General features: G+C 32.3%; 1 protein-coding gene across 1 annotated transcript; it reads left to right on the top strand.

Moving 5' to 3' along the window:
- The first annotated feature begins 1,072 nt into the window (after nucleotides 1-1,072).
- Nucleotides 1,073-18,753, top strand: LOC143045279 (uncharacterized). Its single transcript, XM_076217663.1, has 13 exons — nucleotides 1,073-1,128; nucleotides 2,516-2,611; nucleotides 4,356-4,413; nucleotides 5,416-5,468; nucleotides 7,279-7,357; nucleotides 8,410-8,533; nucleotides 8,789-8,982; nucleotides 12,721-12,942; nucleotides 13,635-13,823; nucleotides 14,188-14,355; nucleotides 14,759-14,846; nucleotides 16,201-16,378; nucleotides 18,469-18,753. Exons 2-13 carry the CDS (start codon nucleotides 2,531-2,533, stop codon nucleotides 18,643-18,645), a joined length of 1,611 nt encoding a protein of 536 aa, XP_076073778.1. The 5' UTR covers nucleotides 1,073-1,128; nucleotides 2,516-2,530; the 3' UTR covers nucleotides 18,646-18,753.
- The last annotated feature ends 636 nt before the right edge of the window (nucleotides 18,754-19,389 follow it).

Genomic DNA, 19,389 nt, shown 5'->3' with positions numbered 1-19,389 from the left:
GTCCAGGTGACTACAAAACATAACACGTTTTGAAACATAACAATCATTGGATTTTCCTATTTGATCTATTTAAGTGATGCAAAGTAAAGGGGGAAATATACTTAAATTTAAGGCAGTATAAAATAAACTTTTCGTAAACTAATAGAAAATATGAATAGTTAGTTTCATATTTGCTCAAATTTAAAATCTACTAGTATTTTTGTTTTATAATTTGAAATGAACTTTAGACTTAGAATCCTGTTTAATGATCATTGCTTCAAGAAATCTAAAATGTTTTTGCAGAAAACTATCAGGGAATAAAGATAGTATTAGTATGTGCATGCTTGTAGTAAATTGAAATACAAATAAATATTACCATTAAGATATATGAAATAATTTTTTTTTAAATAGTTTAAAATTTAGCAACCAAGGGAGAAAAAATCAAAATGTTGAACACCTGATAACCTACATGTTGAGATTAATTCATATTCAGATTATTCAAATAAGATCACATTCTTATCAAATAAATACATTAAAGAGCATCAATTTTCCTTTAACGATATACACAAAGCATTGTTATTTAAGAAAACACTTGTCTATTTACGGTTAATTCGGAGGTTGAACAGGAAATATAGACCCCACATTTCGTATTTGTACTGGATCTCTGGCAATAAACAAAAAAGTCACATAGTTTATAGAAAAGTGAACAAAATTCTTAATTACTATACAGAAAATTGTAAAAGATGGGACGTGATAAAGCATCGAATAGAAACATAAATTTCAAACTGTTATAAAACTTTTTTGACAAATGATTGTTTACCACCTACAATCAACCGAGTTTTGTACATAATGGAGGGTTATTTGAATGTGTATATAGACTAGACCTAAACATTGACAGCTTAAAAATAAAGTTGTGATAAAGTATGTCATTGATAAATTATATTTTGACGAGATACCTGGGTATTCAAAAGAACATACGTTACGTCAATATTCCAGCACTCGTATTGGTTTCCTCTTTTTGTACCCACCCCCTCAGAGCACGTGGAATGATTTAATACAAATATTTTTATCAGCAGTTCAAAACCAAAATAAAAACACATTATAATTAGTTCTATTATTTGATACCTGGTGTTCATCTTTGATATTGATGTAAGTAATAATATACCTATTAAAATATTATTAAACATTGTTTTTTGGTAGATGATGACGATAGTCATGATGCAAATTATGATGATGATACATGTTTTTAATAATGCAAATTTTGATAAGTGGAATTATTTTGTATAATTGACCTAGCTAATACGGAATAATCTAAAAGATAAGAAATTAAACTAAAAATTATATATAATGGATGCAAAACTAGTAAAACAGGAAATATATCGTGTTACAAAAAAGTTATAACAATATACAGTGATAGTGTATTTGATATCATAAATTATTTAAATTATCCGTATTATCAGTTATATTGTTATCATTATTACTAGCATTATTATTAGTAGTAGTCCTTAAAATTAGAATAATGAAATATTTTGAGCTCAATATAAGTATAGATTATAACACAATGTTGACTGCTGTAACCCTATGTACCCCTATTTTTCCTCGGAGTTCAGTATATCTGTGATTTTACTTTTTATAATACCTTGTCGACACATCAGATCACGCTGCTGTTGTAGTTCATGCGAGGCCCTCTATTTTTGTTTGTTAATTCGTATCATTCGTTTGACGTGTTTGAGCTTTTGAATTTGCTATTTGTTAAAAGACTTTCCGCTTCAATTTTTTCTTGATAGTTTTGTTATCTTTGTTTTAATCAATTCAGGGGATTTGAACATCGGTAATTTACTTTTGCATAAAAATCTCCTTAAACTCCTTTAATACAGAGAGGTCAGTTAGTTCCAATAAAATAATTCTTCCCACATGTAGCATGCCGTATATCTATTGTATCCAGAAGGTATTTTGTTGGTAAATGGTCACCAGAAAAGCATCTTGGAAAAGACTCATGAAAGTCCGCCGATTTATCACATATATATTCTAATGGAAAATCTAAAATAAATACTATTTCACATATAACTAACTAAATTCTTTAAACGTATTCATTTATGTATTTTTGAATGCATGTATGATTCCTCAACAAATGTACTATTTATTCTTAAGACATAGAAATATAGTTCTATAATAACGCAAGAGATTTAATTCAAACAGAATAAAATATAGTGATAAGAACGTTAAAAGAGTGGCGGAAGATACCAGAGGTCCATTGAAACGCATAGATCGAAAATAAACTGACATCGCCATGGTTAAAAAAGAAAAAAAGACAAAAAGACAAATAATAGTACACAATACATAACAAGCCATATTGTTAGATTGACGACGAGATGAACTTCCGTTATCTGTGTGTATGTAAACAAGACATTTGACATGGAATTTATTAAATGTAGGCTTTGAGCCGGACATCGCTTGTCGTAGGGGTATCCCTTATCATGATTACTGTCTGAATAATTGCACTATAATAAGCTGCTTTCCTTTCCTTGTTTTGTAGATAGAGCCTCGAAAAATGAAGACGACGGTCGAATTAATCTTTGCTGTGTTATGTTTGTGTTCTGTTTACATTCATAGTCGTCCAACAGATACTGAGGTAAATACTTTACACATTTGAACCTAAATGTTAAATTGAAAAAGAACGACTACACCTGCTATGAATAGTTGTGAAACATTATAAAATTATATACAACTATTTTATTGTACAAAAATATTATTACATTTATAATGTTCAGTTAGTTTATGTGATTGCCATTTTAATTTGTAGCATTAATTGCTATTTTCACTTGAAGCAGTGTTTTAAGTATTATATTATATATATTCCAGTTTTTTATTCAATTATTATGAATATTCTAAAACAATTGAAAAGGCAGTGTCATACCATGACATGATTTTATGACAATACCTTCAGGTACAAGCAATAGAACTTTTAAATTCCTTGTTTTCTCTGAAAAACACTATATTTGTGTTCCGTTCATTTTTTTATATAAATTAGGCCGTTAGTTTTCTGGTTTGAATTGTTATACATTGTCATTTCGGGGCTTTTCATAGCTGACTATGCGATATGGGCTTTGCTCATTCCTGAAGGCCGTACGGTGACCTAGAGTTGTTAATTTCTGTGTCATTTGGTCTTTTGTGGAGAGTTGTTTCATTGGCAATCATTCCACATCTTCGTTTTTTTATATATGAAGTGAGTAACATAACAAAAGATTCGGAAATTATATTTTGATGTTTAGTTAAATAATAATAATGATATTAATTCATATTTTCATTTATCATAATATTCTTACTAGAAGATTGAAATTTATGGTTTTGTGCAAAATAAACTTAGAGAATAGTCTCCATGCAGATGCTCAGACTACATTTGTCTGTCAGATACCTGTAGTTTTATTTTCAATTTTTTTGTGAAACATATTTGCTTTGATAAACCTTAAAATTAAGGAAAATGCCACAGTTCCATCTTCTTTGAACAACGCTAAAAAATTAAGCAAAAAAGAAGTTTTTTGCGACCTTCAGCATTTTAAAACGCTTTGTTCATCCTGTTTATACCAACGAAAAAAAAATATTTTTAATAATGGACAACATACCAATCTGTCATAAAGTTACAGAAGCAAATTTAGGAAATCCAAAAATACAATTTGAATTTGAGATCACGAAATTTATAAAAATGTTGATAACACAGATTATAACCGTTATTAATTATGAATTGCGATCACAAATAGAAAGGTATTGTGTTCACGTTTTCCAAAGACTAAAAAAAAACCAACAACATGCATACATAAATGTATTATTAAAGGAAATTGAACATTGAACAAATAATCTGGCTACATTTCCAAATATTGTGCTGTCACAATTCTGTATATGAAGTTAATGTTTTTACTTGTTCGTATATTAGTACGTATCTGTTCTAGTTTTACCAACCCCATAAATATGTACGTTCATTATCAAGTATCATTGTATCGACCATGCGAGACCCTTGTTGGTAGCAAAAGTCGTTAAACACCCCTTAGTAGTAGAAGGAATTTTGACAGATTTTGCTGCGGTCTCTATATGTTTTTGTTAAACAATTATCATCAGATATTATGGAATATTTATGAATGCATTTAACACTTATGGACAATTCAGATGATAAAGATCTTGTCAAACAACACATGAACAATCTAGTCCATTTTTGAACACCTGGTGATCTCCCTTTCTTGGTGTTTACCTCGATAAACCTATATTGTTCGGTAATGGCTTAATGTTTACCTAACATCTTCTTCTTTTACCCATTATTTAGAATTGAGTAAACAGCTATAATTTGTGAATGAAACATTATATGAATAACATATATATTTCAGGACCCTTCATATCCAGGTGAATTAAAAGATGACCCTACAATACTTGAACAGAATATTGGTAAGATGTTCTAGTTAACGTTAAAATCGTTTATCATCATTTGCATCGTGCACTTTCTGTTTTGATACAAAAGATTTTGGGAAGTACCTCTTGCCTAAATTTTAACGGTTCCAATACATGATTCTTCTTAAACAACTCAAATGATTTCATAAGATTTATTGAAATAATCATGTATAAGAACAGAGCCACGTCAAATTGATTTAACAAAAAAACCTATCCAGTAAAGGTAACATTCATAAAGACAAATAAAAGAATATTATAACGTTACAAAGATGATAAACAACGTCAGTACCCAGAATCAATCTTTAAGACCATCGTGTACTTGCGAAGTTGATAAGGAATATTTAACAATAAGGTCATGGTGCCTTCCGATGAATTTTTTTTAGAAAACGGATGAGGCGTTCTTTCACTTACCCCTGGTTCATCAACTTCTCTCAGTTGTTGAGTTTACACCGCAAGAAACAAAACAGCAAAACGATTAATGCACAGATCATTACCGACAATCAAGGTATTCAACATTGAGACTCTATAAATCAAATGAGCGTAAATGGAACAACTAATACCGTCCACTATTGCAATATTTTCAAAGGAAGTTGCAGCTTTATTTTTTGGAGCAATTATTTGAATTATTTATTAAGTTTGAGAATTTTACGTAGTTTACAAGGTAAAGTTTATTTTAAGGTTTGTTAAAGGGATTAACTTATGATAAGTCAATGGTATTTGGTATGTAGTTTTATACACATTTAAATTTCTCATTTTTATGAAAGTTATTTGGTTTGGTGATCATCATCAATCATGGTTCTTTGGCTTTGGATGATCTGCATGGTTTACATGTTTTAATATTACCATTTCAATTTCGACATTTGCATTATACCATCAAAATTATAAACGCGAAACATATCTCTGCGTCAATAATTTGTTCATTTCTTAATCTATAGCTTATGTGTAGAACATATTCAAACTATACTATTTTCATCAATAAAAACACTTTTGTCATTCCAGGAAAAAATATAAAATGTTTAACGGAGGGTGATATTGTTCGTAAAGGTTGTAAAGTAAGTAACTCAATGGGATAAGGTATAAACAAGTATAACAACTTAGAGTTATTAGGATAATAAAAACAATGTTAACTGCTGTACCCCTATTTTCGACATTTTTACCTATTATGTCTGTTTGTTTTGTTCTTACATCGTTGTCAATATAGTTGAATTTTATGCGACTGTCATACAAGCGAGAGATTTAGCTAGCTATGAAACAAGGGTTAATCAACCATTTTCTACATAAGAAAAATCTGTACCAAGTCAGGAATATGACAGTTATTGTGCATTCGTTTGATGTATTTAGCCTTTGATTTTGTCATTTAACTAGAGACTTTCCGTTTTGAATTTTCGTCGGAGTTCAGTATTTATGTGGTTTCATTTTTGTTTTGTTTTAAATACAATAATGTTAAAGCATCCACATGACGACTTTAAAAGTTGCACAATAACTTTATTCATAATATGTTATCATTATAATGACAAACATCGTAATTTCTAAATGTCTACCACCAATATAGCAAATAGTTATCAAATGTACCAGGCTTACAATTTGATATACCAGACGCACGACTCGACAGTGACGCTCAAATCAAAATAGTCATGGTCATACGTAAATTAGTTCTCTTAAAGTAAACAAGAGTGCACATGCTGAAATGTCTCGCCTCCTTTACTAATCATTGATATTATTTTGATAGTCCTAAATATAAAGCTTTATTACAACTGTCATTTTGTTAATGTTAAGTAGTGTTACTTAACATTAACAAAGAAAACTTAACATTGACCAATGAACCATGAAAATAAGTTCAAGGTCAGATGAACCATGCCTGGCATGTAGTGATGAACAGCTTACAATTCTTCCATACAACACATATAGTTTCCCTATTGCTTATAGTTTAAGAAAAAAAGACCAATACACAAAAACTTAACACTGCCCCATGAAATGAGGTCAAGGTCAAATCAAAACTGCAGGACTGACATATAGATCATAAAATATTCCATACACAAAATATTGTTGACCTATTGCAAATAGAATTAGAAAAAAAGACAAACTCAAGAACTTAACTATAACCTTCGAACGATGAAAATGAGTTCAAGGTCAGATGACACCTGCCAGCTAGACATGTTCACATAACAATTATTTCATACACCAAATATAGTAGACCTATTGCTTACAGTATAAGAAAAACAGACCAAAACACAAAAACTTAACTATAACCACTGAACCATGAACACGAGGTCAAGGTCAGATGACACCTGTCAGTTGGACACGTACACCTTACGTGTGCAACTGACGGGAGTTTGACTGTCCCTTTGGTATCTTTCGTCCCTCTTTTACAGTCCTTTCATGTACCGAATATAGTAGACCTTTTGCTTATAGTATCTGAGATATGGACTTGACCATTAAAACTTAACCTTGTTCATTTATCCATGAAATGAGGTCAAGGTCAACTGAAATCTATCTGACGGGCATGAGGATCTTGCAAGGTACACAAATACCAAATACAGTTATCCATATACTTATAATAAGAGAGAATGTAACATAACAAAAAACTTTTTTCAAGTAGTCACTGAACCATGAAAATCAGGTCACGGACATTGGACATGTGACTGACGGAAACTTCGTAACATGAGGCATCCATATACAAAGGATGAAGTATCCAGGTCTTCAACCTTCTAAAATATAAAACTTTTAAGATGAGAGCTAACACCGCCGCCGCCGTCGCCGAATCACTATCCCTATGTCGAGCTTTCTGCGACAAAAGTCGCAGGCTCGAGAAAAATTCATGCGAGTTGTGGATTCCTATTGGTATCTTTTATTTAATTGTAGACTCGCCAGTCTGTGAATAATTATCAACAGACATGGACAGTGAACAAAATTCCATATGTTTTTATACAGAACAACTACAGTAAGTTTATACATATAATATTTAAAAATTTGTCAGCAAATATTTCTTTAATAAAATTACCCTTTTCAGTAATACATTATCGTTAATGTTAATATTACCACCATCTTACAGCTGTAATCCTAATGCTAGAAAGTTAAAGGTTTGCTTTTATGTTTGCTAAACCATTGTAATTAAGTTTGACATCTGAAAACAATATAAAAAAGGCGGAGTTAAACTTACATACGTTATATTAAAATTTGATTGGACATTATCAAATAATCAAATTTACCTGTATACACATTTAACTCCGCCTTCTTATATTCTTTGCAGATATCTATTGTAATTACAATGCTTGAGCAAACGTTAATACATACAAATTAAGAAAGCAAACCAAACCGTTAACTTACTAGCATTATGGTAACAGCTGTTACTATACAATTATATACCTATTTAGAGTTGGCTGTCAATTACATATTGTTTAAATAATTTACCTGCAGTAAATAAGACATTTTTATTCGCGTCAGAAAGGTAACCATACACACATATTGACATCAAACTGATCAACTTCGTACAAGTACGAGCATTGTTTCCATAGTGTGCGTATTATTCACAGTGACAGAAGAAATGTTTCCGCTAACAAATGTGAAAACCATCAATAAACATGATTTACTTAAAAAAAGACAAAAAAAAAGAAGACAAAAATCTCTCAATTCGCGTTTAATCAGTTTCCACGAATCTAGTTCAGCTTATCATGGACAAAATTATTAGTATTATGACAAATTCAATATCAATTCATTTGAAAGCCTTTTCATATATATTTTACGATATTTTTAAATCTTCCAAGATATGTTTTCAAACGAGACAGTAAATAGTATAGTGTTTGCACGTAGAGTATTAATATAAAGTGCTACTTGGTTATACTTTGGTAATTCAATCAAAATGTTTACAAATGATCCATGAAATTATTCGTCGGCATGGACACGAGGTTGATAAATACTTAAATACAGTAAATTCAAAAGTCTTGAAAGTCTTGCTTAATTATAACATCGATCTTTTCCTCTTTTATCATTTAGCTGCTGAGGAAAGCAACTTTATATTGACAACATTCGAAAGGGTTATGTCCTTAACAGGCAGGTGTATTATCTTTACTCCGCGAACAACTGAAAAGGATTACGTTTATATAGCGAAGGCAGGAGGGTATGTAGTGTCTATAAAAAAACTTTAGTATGCCCTTTTAATATATATATAATGGTAGCTATAGTAGTTATCAAACATCTAAATAAATTGAGTAATTTTTATAATAGACACTAAGCGGTAAAACTCTTTTCAAAGTAGAAAAAATGTTAATAAAATATTATAATACAGTATAATTATGCAAGCTAAAGTACTACTTTATACAAAATTTAGCTCAGTTTATCAATCTGAATACATATGTTTCTTATTTACTTACAGGTGTTACAGTGAAGTTGGCAGAATAGGCGGCCCTCAAGTTCTATCTATTGATGTCCACTGTTTTAAATATCATACAACCATGTTTAATGGTACTATTTTGCATGAAATTATGCACACACTCGGATTCTGGCATGAACATACACGTCCAGATAGAGATCAATATATAAGAGTGAACTTCGACAATGTTCAGCCAGGTAGACTTTTTTATGTATATAAATGTCATTTATGTACAAGATAGATTACAATAAGACATTAATCATTCTTATGAATAGTGTCTTAATTATAATCTATCTTATTGATACGCCACCGCTTCTGCTGTAGTTATTTAGAATGAATCGCCCAGATTGTTTTTGCACAGATTCTAGTTTATATATATTTACCCTAGTTGTGGGGTCCCAGATAGTAAATTAGTATAAGTGTTTGATAGCAAAGCGATTTAGTTTGGCTAGGCCAGCTTCAAATATTTCAATGACATAATTCTCTAGTTTGTTAACCTTGTTCGTGTTGTTCCGAATTTGTTGGTTCCAGTTCAGTATTTTGTGTATGGTCATCCCCTTTTTAGCTGTTTCACCTTTTTGAGACGTGGCCTCTTCAAAAATGACACGGTTACTGTTGATCCTTCAAGAAGTCTCATAGCCAGATAAGAATTGTACCCTTTTACAATAATGGTGTATCTTGAATAGTAGCTTTTCGTGTGGTACCTTAACAAGGCCTTTGAAACATTTGTAAAAGGTAGATATGTTCCTTATTGTCGTCATTCCATGCAAGGTCCTTAAGTTTGCATAAGAAGACTGCAACTGTAATTTGATGCCTGACTTCTCTCCTATAAGATGGGAACTAACATTGTCATTTTTCAAGTCTGGTTGTAATGTACCTTGGTCAAATGAGGTTAGGAAAATGTGTAAATATGCTTGAAATATCGAACGCAACTGTTTTGAGCAGTCCGATTTTCATCTCATCTAGTCAAGACGCTTTATGGATGTTAAGAATTAACAAGAGGTTAGAAATTTAATTTTCTGTCATATATATGTTCTCCATTGATTGAAATGGTTGTGCTTTTATACCTATATTCATGATTTTGTCTTCATTGCTTTTGAAAACTGATGATTTAAAATTCAGCTTTGTGAGAGTTGTTTGTGAAGGTAGGGCCATCTTTGGTCAAAATTATGACAAGAGTTACATTTCCTCTTGTAAGGAAAGTTTTTTTTGAATCAACATCAATCATCATTTTATGAATTTTATTGTTGGTTGTGTTATGTATGTAGCTAACTGATGCGTTGTTTTAATCTCTATCGGATAGATTAATGTCACCTTCTATCTACAAAGACCAGTGAACTACAGGCTCCTGACTTGGAACAGGCACAAAAACAATTTAGGGGGATTAAACATATTTACTGACACAAACCCCTCCCCCATCATTTGGCAGTGGTGTAACAGTAAATCACAAGAAAAAACTACAAAAAGAGGGATTGATACAAGCAGAAAAAAAACATCTTTTGTTATTTTTTACCTAATGCTTTTATCGTCTATTTAGTATCTTCTGTCTCATTTTGTCTCTTTACTTTGTTTTTTCTTTTCTTTTCACGATTCCTTATTTGAAAATGCCTGTACCAAGTCAGGAATATGACAGTTCTTGTCCATTCGTTTTTGATGCGTTTTGTTATTTGATTTTGCCATGTGATTATGGATTTTCCGAATTGATTTTCCTCTAAGTTCAGTTTTTTTGTGATTTTACTTTTGAAAGATTGAGGGTCAATTGAGTTATCCTTCTATTCCTTTCATACAATTAAACTTGTGTACTGATCAGTTGTTAAGAGTTACTGTCCTTTGTAGTATAGTCATTTGTAGCTTAGTGATTTCGTTTTCAAAATCGACCATTCGGCTCTAGCCAAACTGTTGGGTTTTTTTTTATTTTAAAGACAATGTTTGCATACATCCCAATTGTCCTTTGAAATTTAAGAAATTAAACTTTAAGAATATTTATAATTTTTGCCCAGTAGTCAACACTTCGGTGTTGACATGAATATCAATAATGTGGTCATTTTTATAAATGTCCTGTTACAAAACTTTGAATTATTCGAAAAACTAAGGATTTTCTTATCCCAGACATAGATAACCTTAGCCGTATTTGGCACAAAAAAGAGGGACGAAAGATACCAAAGGGACAGTCAAACTCATAAATCTAATATAAACTGACAACGCCATGGCTAAAAATGAAAAAGACAAACAGAAAAACAATAGTACACATGACACAACATAGAAAACTAAAGAATAAACAACACGAACCCCAACAAAAACTAGGGGTGATCTCAGGTGCTCCGGAAGGGTAAGCAGATCCTGCTCCACATGTGGCACCCGTCGTGTTGCTTATGTGATTACAAATCCGGTAAATAGTCTAATTCGGTGGTCACATTCATGAAAGGGAAGGGGATTGTAGTTACGACGTAAGGAACATATCCGATATCATTTGTGAAACGGTTATTCCATAACGATCAACCAACTCGTGATGGCGTCCGTAAAATTTACGAAGGGATGATTTCAACTTCACCATTTGGAACTCTTGGTTTAATAGCTTCCTTGTGAGCAGTAACCCTCTATCCAGAAAATCATGATAGGAAACGCAAGCACGGGAATATCGTATCAATTGGGAGATATATACCCCGTATGCAGGTGCTGCTGGAATGTTGCTACTTAGAAATGGAAAGTTCACAATTGGAAAGCTGAAATCATCTCTTTTGTCGTAAAGTTTTGTTTTCAACCGACCCTCATTGTCAATTTCTAGATGTAAGTCAAGATATGAAGCCGACTTAACTGTATCTGTAGTATCCTTTATCTCCAATTCGATGGGATAGATGCGTTCCACATAGTCACCAAATTTTGAATTGTTTAGTGAAAGAACGTCATCTATATAGCGGAAAGTAGAGTTAAAGGATATTGCTAACTTCTTATCTTTCTTCCTAAGAAGTTCCTGCATGAAGTCAGCCTCATAATAATAAAGAAACAAGTCGGCAAGTAGAGGGGCACAGTCTGTTCCCATTGGGATGCCGACAGTCTGTTGAAAAACACGTCCTCCGAACGTTACAAATATGTTGTCAATCAAGAAATCAAGCATCTTGATAATATCGGTTTCAGAGAATTTTTTGTTTGAATCAGAGTGATTCTTTACAAAGTATGATTTATCCCTCCCTAAGACAAGATACTTGTATCTACGTTGGCCATTCTTTTTTATGAAGCAAAGTAATACCAACTCTTTCAATTTGTCTTTTAGTTTGGAATGTGGAATACTTGTACAACTTTTTGGAATTTTGGATCCTCGTTGCTCTTCAGCTTTGTACTTGTTTGGCTTTATAAATATTTTGATATGAGCGTCACTGATGAGTCTTATGTAGACGAAACGCGAGTCTGGCGTACTAAATTATAATCCTGGTACCTTTAATAACTATTTACACCACTGGGTCGATGCCACTGCTGGTGGACGTTTCGTCCCCGAGGGTATCACCAGCCCAGTAGTCAACACTTCGGTGTTGACATGAATATCAATAATGTGGTCATTTTTATAAATGTCCTGTTACAAAACTTTGAATTATTCGAAAAACTAAGGATTTTCTTATCCCAGGCATAGATAACCTTAGCCGTATTTGGCACAACTTTTTGGAATTTTGGATCCTCGTTGCTCTTCAGCTTTGTACTTGTTTGGCTTTATAAATATTTTGATATGAGCGTCACTGATGAGTCTGATGATGTAGACGAACGCGCGTCTGGCGTACTAAATTATAATCCTGGTACCTTTGATAACTATTTACTCATGTAACCTACTATTATCTCTTTCTTATATCTAAAGGGAATGAATTACATCATGTGAATACTCCGTTTTATTCAAATTTGTATTTTATTAAAATTATCTACCAGAACGTTTTCTTCTTTTCTTTTAGATCATCATTACGACTACGAAAAAATGGACATAACTGAAACTGGTATGAATGACAAGAAGTATGATTATTATTCAATAATGCATTATTCTACAAGAACTTTCGCAAAGGACAGACAAAAACCCACATTTGAACCAACTCAGCATATAGAAATGCATAATATTGGACAAAGAAAATACCTGTCTGATGTAGATATCAAAGGCATTCACCAGTTATACCAATGTGGTATGTAAAGAAAAATAGCTTTCAATTATCAGTAACAAAAATATGTTATAAATGAGAATAATTTTTGACATTAAGACGAAAGCGTAAAAAGTATTATTGCATTGAGTGATCTATAAACTTTGTTAGTGAATTTATCATATTTGGACACGACCTTAAAGAATTCAAACAAAGGAATACGTTTTGTATAATATAGAAAATGATTCGCTACATATTTGCACGAATGATGAAATATAAAAGGAACCTTAAATTTTGGTAGCCGAAAAAACAGAGTGCAACCTACATATAGTTGATATCATACATCTTAATTTATAACAGAAGGCAAATATCATCAATCGCATGAACTAAAAACAAAACGAGACCAGAAAGGTCGTCAGGGTTAGAATCCGCACAAATAAATCAACTTTTAGAGAAATCTAAAAGTCATATGCATCAGTCAATAATTTTATGGAAACCTGTAACTAAAGGTAAGGCCTACACCACTAACTGTAAAAGCGTCGAGACCTACATAGAAATCCGAAAACAAAAATGGACAATCACTATTCTATATATAAACATTTGAAAATTATATTTTTCTATCGAACGTCCACGACTACAACGAAAACCTCAATACTTTTGGCGCCAAACCATAACCTTGAGCATTAATCATTCTAAAAACGCATGACTATAGAATATGTATGCGTTCTTTAATACAGGGAACCCGAAAGTATGTGCTGAGCCAGTCATACACACCTATGGTAACCCTGTGGTAAAACTCGGGAATTTTCCAATTACGGGTTCAAAAGTACGATACTCCTGCAAGAACCATTACACAATGGTAGGATCACCAGAAAGATTCTGTAGGAACGACGCAAAATGGTCAGGTGACGATCCATACTGCTTGGGTAAGTTACCGTTATTTATTAAAACTGCCATTATCATCGTTGATAATTCGAAAAATTCTTGATTTCAATTGTCTTCATTACCCAGCTTAGCTGTATACTTCAGAATTTATATCCTCAATAATTAACTAAGTAATTTATTTTACCTGTTTAACTTTTCAAAGTTGATTGGAGCGTAACTGATAAGTTTTTTGTAGACAAAAAGACAAAACTCGCATTTTGAGCGAATAAAATATACTGGTATTTACGTTCGATGCGTTTAATAAGCGGTTATTTACTGGATAGTGTTGGTTAACAATTTTTTTATATATATACTTTCTTATAACTTTTATAAAGTAAAGAACATGTTTATTACTTGTTTACATAGGATCCAGTGCCACAAATATATATTGCAATTTTGACAAAGATAAGTGTCAGTGGGCTTCGGACTCGGTGAATAATAGATACCAATATGGAGAATGGATACGACATAGTGGAACAACAGATACAGATCAAACAGGGCCCGTCTTTGATCATACATGGGAAACGTCAGACGGTATGTTTACAATATGGAATTTGATGCAACTGTGAGGTTTAGTTAGCTTTAAAACCAGGTTCAATCCACCATGTTCTACATAAGAAAATGCCTCTACAAAGTCAGAAATATGTCAGTTCTTATCTATTCGTTTGATGTGTTTGAGCAATGATTTTGCCATTTGATTTGGGACTTTCCATATTGAATTTTCCTCGGAGTTCAGTATTCTTGTGATTTTACTTTTTGATATCTGTAAACAACATTTCAATCTTTTACATGTAATACTTGACAAGCAGCTCATGATACTTGCTTTCTTGTGCGTTAAACTTGAGCAGTCAATAGGGAATTTTTCCTGGAAAATATATTACTTTAAAGAAACCTACTAATGAAGACAGATTTTTTTAAGTGATTTTATGTATTTCAGGTTATTATATGTATATTGAGAGTTCTCAGAACAGAGGGAAAAAATTCAGAATGAGACTTTTTGATGTTCCGCCTGGAATCTGTATGTCGTAAGTCATTGTTAACAATTCAAATCAAAGGTTGATGAGAGCAATAAAGTGTTTAACAAGGTCATGACGCCAAATCACAAAAACAATTACGAATATTTTAATCTTTTAGTTGGGATATAAATTAATGTAAACTGTAGTTATGATGTTTGTTAGTGCCGATCTATAAATGAATTTAAACAGACAATATTCAGTTGCTTGTGTAAAGACTTGTCAAAAAGATATTGCATTATCTGTATACAGATTAATAATGTTGCTGATATAATCTGTACATTTCGGTTAAATTATAACGCCATTACAAAGTAGTTAATGAAATAAACTATACATTCCTTGAAAAAAAATTAAACATGGCCTAACACAATGCCAACAAATTGATAGAACTTAGTTTTTCCAAGTAAAAAATAATTAAATAAACTGTTATCACAAAGATATATGTCTCGCCTTTTTTGTAATTTTGATAATGCAAATGATGAAATTAAAATAGCAATACTTTTAACATGTAACTTATGCAAATATTCAAAGTCGAAAAACGATGACTGATGGTACATGACCTAAACAATCTCCAAAGAAATGAGATGTGCTAATGCTAATACAACTGCATACCAAATACCATAGCCTTATTATAAGTTGTTCCTTTTATGCAAACACAAACATTAAATATTAACTTGTAAACTAACTTGTAAACTATGCAAAAGTTTCAAAGTAAATAGACAATGACAGAAGGAGCGGGGCCAAATATTCTCAATGACAATGTGATGTGCAACTGCTTATACAACAGTATACCAAATAGCATTGGCCTACCACTAATGGTTCCCCTTGAACTGACCTTATCACAAACTAATACATATAAACTAAACAAAATTTTCAGTCAATAGACAATGACTTAAGGGGTTGAGCAAAATAATCTCAATGGAAAGGAGATATGCCAATGCTTATACAACTCAATACCAAATATTATTGACCTACCACTAATGGTTCCCTATGAACTTACCTAATCACACTGACAAAAGTTTCAATGTCAATAGACTATGACTGAGGGTATAGACAAATTATCTCCATGGAAATGAGATGAGCCAACGCTTATACAACGGAATACCAAATATCGTTGATCTACCACTTTTTTTGGTTCACCATAAACAAGACCTCATCACAAATTGATACATTGTTGACGACGCAGGTCTCGTTTTTTTGACTGCGTGAAGACGAGACAAAAATAATTTGATATCGAAATATTTCTACATTAATCTTTCAAACTGTTTTCAATATATACTTAACTATGTGAATTTTTAGGTTATAATACCACAACCTATGGTTAAAAGAGGTATGAACAGTTATGTATTGTACTTGAATATTTCAGATTTTATATACATAAATATGGTAAAGGCATAGTTCCTGGTTCGCTTAGGGTGTTTGCATCACAAAATAGAGGTACACGTGAGAAAAAGATATGGCATGATAACGAAATAAGTTCAACGGATTGGAAGCGACAACTAATTTTAACAGGAATAACTGGGCCATATGGAATGAGAGCAAAGGTAAATAGTTATGCAGCAGTTGTATACCAATGTTTAGAGGAAGCATCAATATCAGTGAAAATTAATAACTGCTGACCAGATTCAAGTCAATATTCTTTCAAAATTGTATATGCTGAAACCGGGTTATACTGCATTAGAGTACACATTCGAGACTCCAGTTACGCTTTCTAGAAAGCAAAAAAAGAGGTTACACGTGCTTCAAGATGAACGCCTTTATTATTTTGACTAATATTTGTTTGGAACGGATGACCTTTCTTCCCTTCATTTAATGGAAAACAAACAATAAAATAGTTGTCAGGAAATTATAATTAAGAAGTTGTTCGATCAAGTTGGTATACATGTTCGTTACTTAACTAGTATATACAAATTTGTGTAAACGTAATTACCTGGTAAACTCGTATTCGGGTTAACAGAATTCCTGAGCTTTACATTATAACATAAAGCTATTTCCTTGGTAAAAGAAATGCATGCGTTTTTCAACACATATTCAACATATATATACCTATCAACTTCAATAAACATTTAACTAATACTACTCAAATTACAAGATTTAATCTGCTAGTCGGCATGACGTAAAAACGACGGATCAACGAATTCAACTTTACATTTCAACTTTACATATAACATATATGGGACAAAAGTGTTGATAAAAAATTACACCCGTCCAGGACAATGTTTTCCAATGATTAATATTGCCAATAATTAACAAGTTCTGGTCGAATGCGTTTCAGATTGTACGTTCCGTCTCTGTCAGATGCATCACTGAACGATGTATTTGTGATATGTATATACACGGGTCAGAATCACATAGCTTCGTCAATAAAAAGGGATTGATAATACCAAATTCACTCATTGTCACAGGCAGTTTCCAGTTGTAGTAAGAAAAACAGGATGGGTTCAAATAAAAATTTTAAAAAAAGAGTAAAATTATAATCAGCATTACTTTATCAGATGACAATACGAATACTAAATATCAAAGCTTAAAGAAAGCATAGGTACTTAAAATTCAGGTACGGACCCGCGATGTGACGTGAGTGGTCTAGTATATATTATGTTTACAAATGCTATATCATAATACATGTCAGGTTTCTAAATCTATCTTCACATTAAGGAGTTTTGTAACAAAGTATTTGTTACACAATGGGTGGAAAAAGACTGAAATTGACATAAACACAGGTTTATGGTGGTTATCACAAATTGGTTCATCGATACGATATGTCAATTCCTAAACTCATTGGCGAAATGTTTTTAGTCTATGATTTTTATCAGAAAAGTGGTCTATTATGTATCTTTACCGATGAGGACATTATGACTCAAATTGCGATGAATGCATATCACGAGACGCTAACCAGGTCTTGCTCCTGTTTGAGTTCATGCGATTCCCGCATGGTTCTTGTTAGTCATATGTTTTCCATAACATTGGTAAACTATTGTTGCCTTATTTAACATATTTGAACCCAAAAATCGATTTCTTTTAGAACCTTCATTGCAGGAGATAGTTGGCTAAAACTCCGTCGGGCCAAACTAAACATTTTAAAATTGGTATTTGATTTTTCTCCAATAATCACGCGGCAGTTATTCAGGTGTGAGAGCAATAACTGCTCGGCTTGGTGTCCGATGAGGGCGACGTCCTTTAGCATTCTTTTACCTTCAATACTACCATGTTAAAAATCCTGATCCGAGTGTCTGGCAAGTACAAAGCAGTGTTGATTTCAATATTTCATGCTCTTGGCCTGAACATGCTGAATATGCATTTAAATTGCCACTTGAGGTCAATATGCCATCCATAATCATCTAGGAAAAACAAATTGGTTTTGCACAAGACAAATCTTGTTTAGGGGGTTTAGTTTCCAGTTTTAAAATGATGTGTTTCGTGCTCAAACATATGGTTTAACTCCTTGAACTAAAATTGGTATTAGTTGACTGAATGTTGTGTTTATGTCCTTTTTGTTATTGATTTATCGATCACTTTATATGGTTGAAAAGTCCAAACTTTTGATCGCAAGTTTATACCAGGTTGAGATTGTACAGGAACTACGTTTTATATATACTGTACCATGGTTAATTTCTTTTTGCCATATATCTTGTAGGTGGATATCATATTTGAAGCTGAAGTTGGAACAAGTACATATTACTGGGACAGTGACATGGCCGTTGATGACATCGTCATTGCTACCTGTAGTCAAATTAAAGACTATGACGGTTGGTTAAATAGACAATCAAAAACAACGAAAACAATTGTAGGATCGATTGCAAGGTTCACATGATTAGTTTTAAAGCTGTTAAATCGGTACAGAGCTTTATATCGAATAATTTATTTTTTTGTCTCGTGTTACATGAAGTTTTATATTGTTATAATGAAATATGATACTGTTTGCCTCTTACCTTTCAAATATTGGAACCACACCTGTATACAAAGTAAAATCACAAAAATACTGAATACTGAACTCCGAGGAAAGTTCAAAACGGAAAGTCCCTAATCAAATGGCAAAATCAAAAGTTCAAACACATCAAACGAATGGATAACAACTGTCATACAGTCTTCCCATACATCGAATATACTAGACATATTGCTTATAGTATCTGAGATATAGACTTGACCACCAAACCTTAACCTTGTTCACTGATCCATGAAATGAGATCAAGGACAATGAAAATGTGACAGACGGAAACTTCGTAACATTAGGCATCTATATACAAAGTATGAAGCATCCATGTCACCTTCTAAAACAAAAAGCTTTTAAGAAGGTAGCTTACATCGCCGCCCTCGGATCCCTATCCCTATGTCGAGGTTTCTGCGACAAAACACTATTCCCGAAGCGATAAGCTTTGTATATTCAATACATATATCACGAAGGGAACTCTACCCTAAAATCCATGACAAAAAAAAATTCTTTCCATGTTGTTCATTTTCCTTTTTATGTCGTGGTACTTTCCTTTGGCACCATCTTAATGTGTCTATAAATACATTATAACCAGTTCGCTTTGCTCATGTTTGTAGAAACGATTTG

The sequence above is a fragment of the Mytilus galloprovincialis genome, chromosome 9 (genome assembly GCF_965363235.1).
Source record: "Mytilus galloprovincialis chromosome 9, xbMytGall1.hap1.1, whole genome shotgun sequence".
NCBI classification, from domain to species: Eukaryota; Metazoa; Mollusca; class Bivalvia; order Mytilida; family Mytilidae; genus Mytilus; species Mytilus galloprovincialis.
Note: the sequence above shows the minus strand (reverse complement) of the source record. Positions and strands in the feature narration are given on the sequence as shown.

Bases quoted from the DNA above. Each gene is read 5' to 3' on its own strand.
- LOC143045279 (XM_076217663.1), top strand. From the start codon at position 2,531: ATGAAGACGACGGTCGAATTAATCTTTGCTGTGTTATGTTTGTGTTCT. The intron at 5,469-7,278 runs GTAAGTAACTCA...ATTTAATTGTAG, and splicing joins TTGTTCGTAAAGGTTGTAAA to ACTCGCCAGTCTGTGAATAA. The intron at 14,847-16,200 runs GTAAGTCATTGT...TGAATATTTCAG, and splicing joins CCGCCTGGAATCTGTATGTC to ATTTTATATACATAAATATG.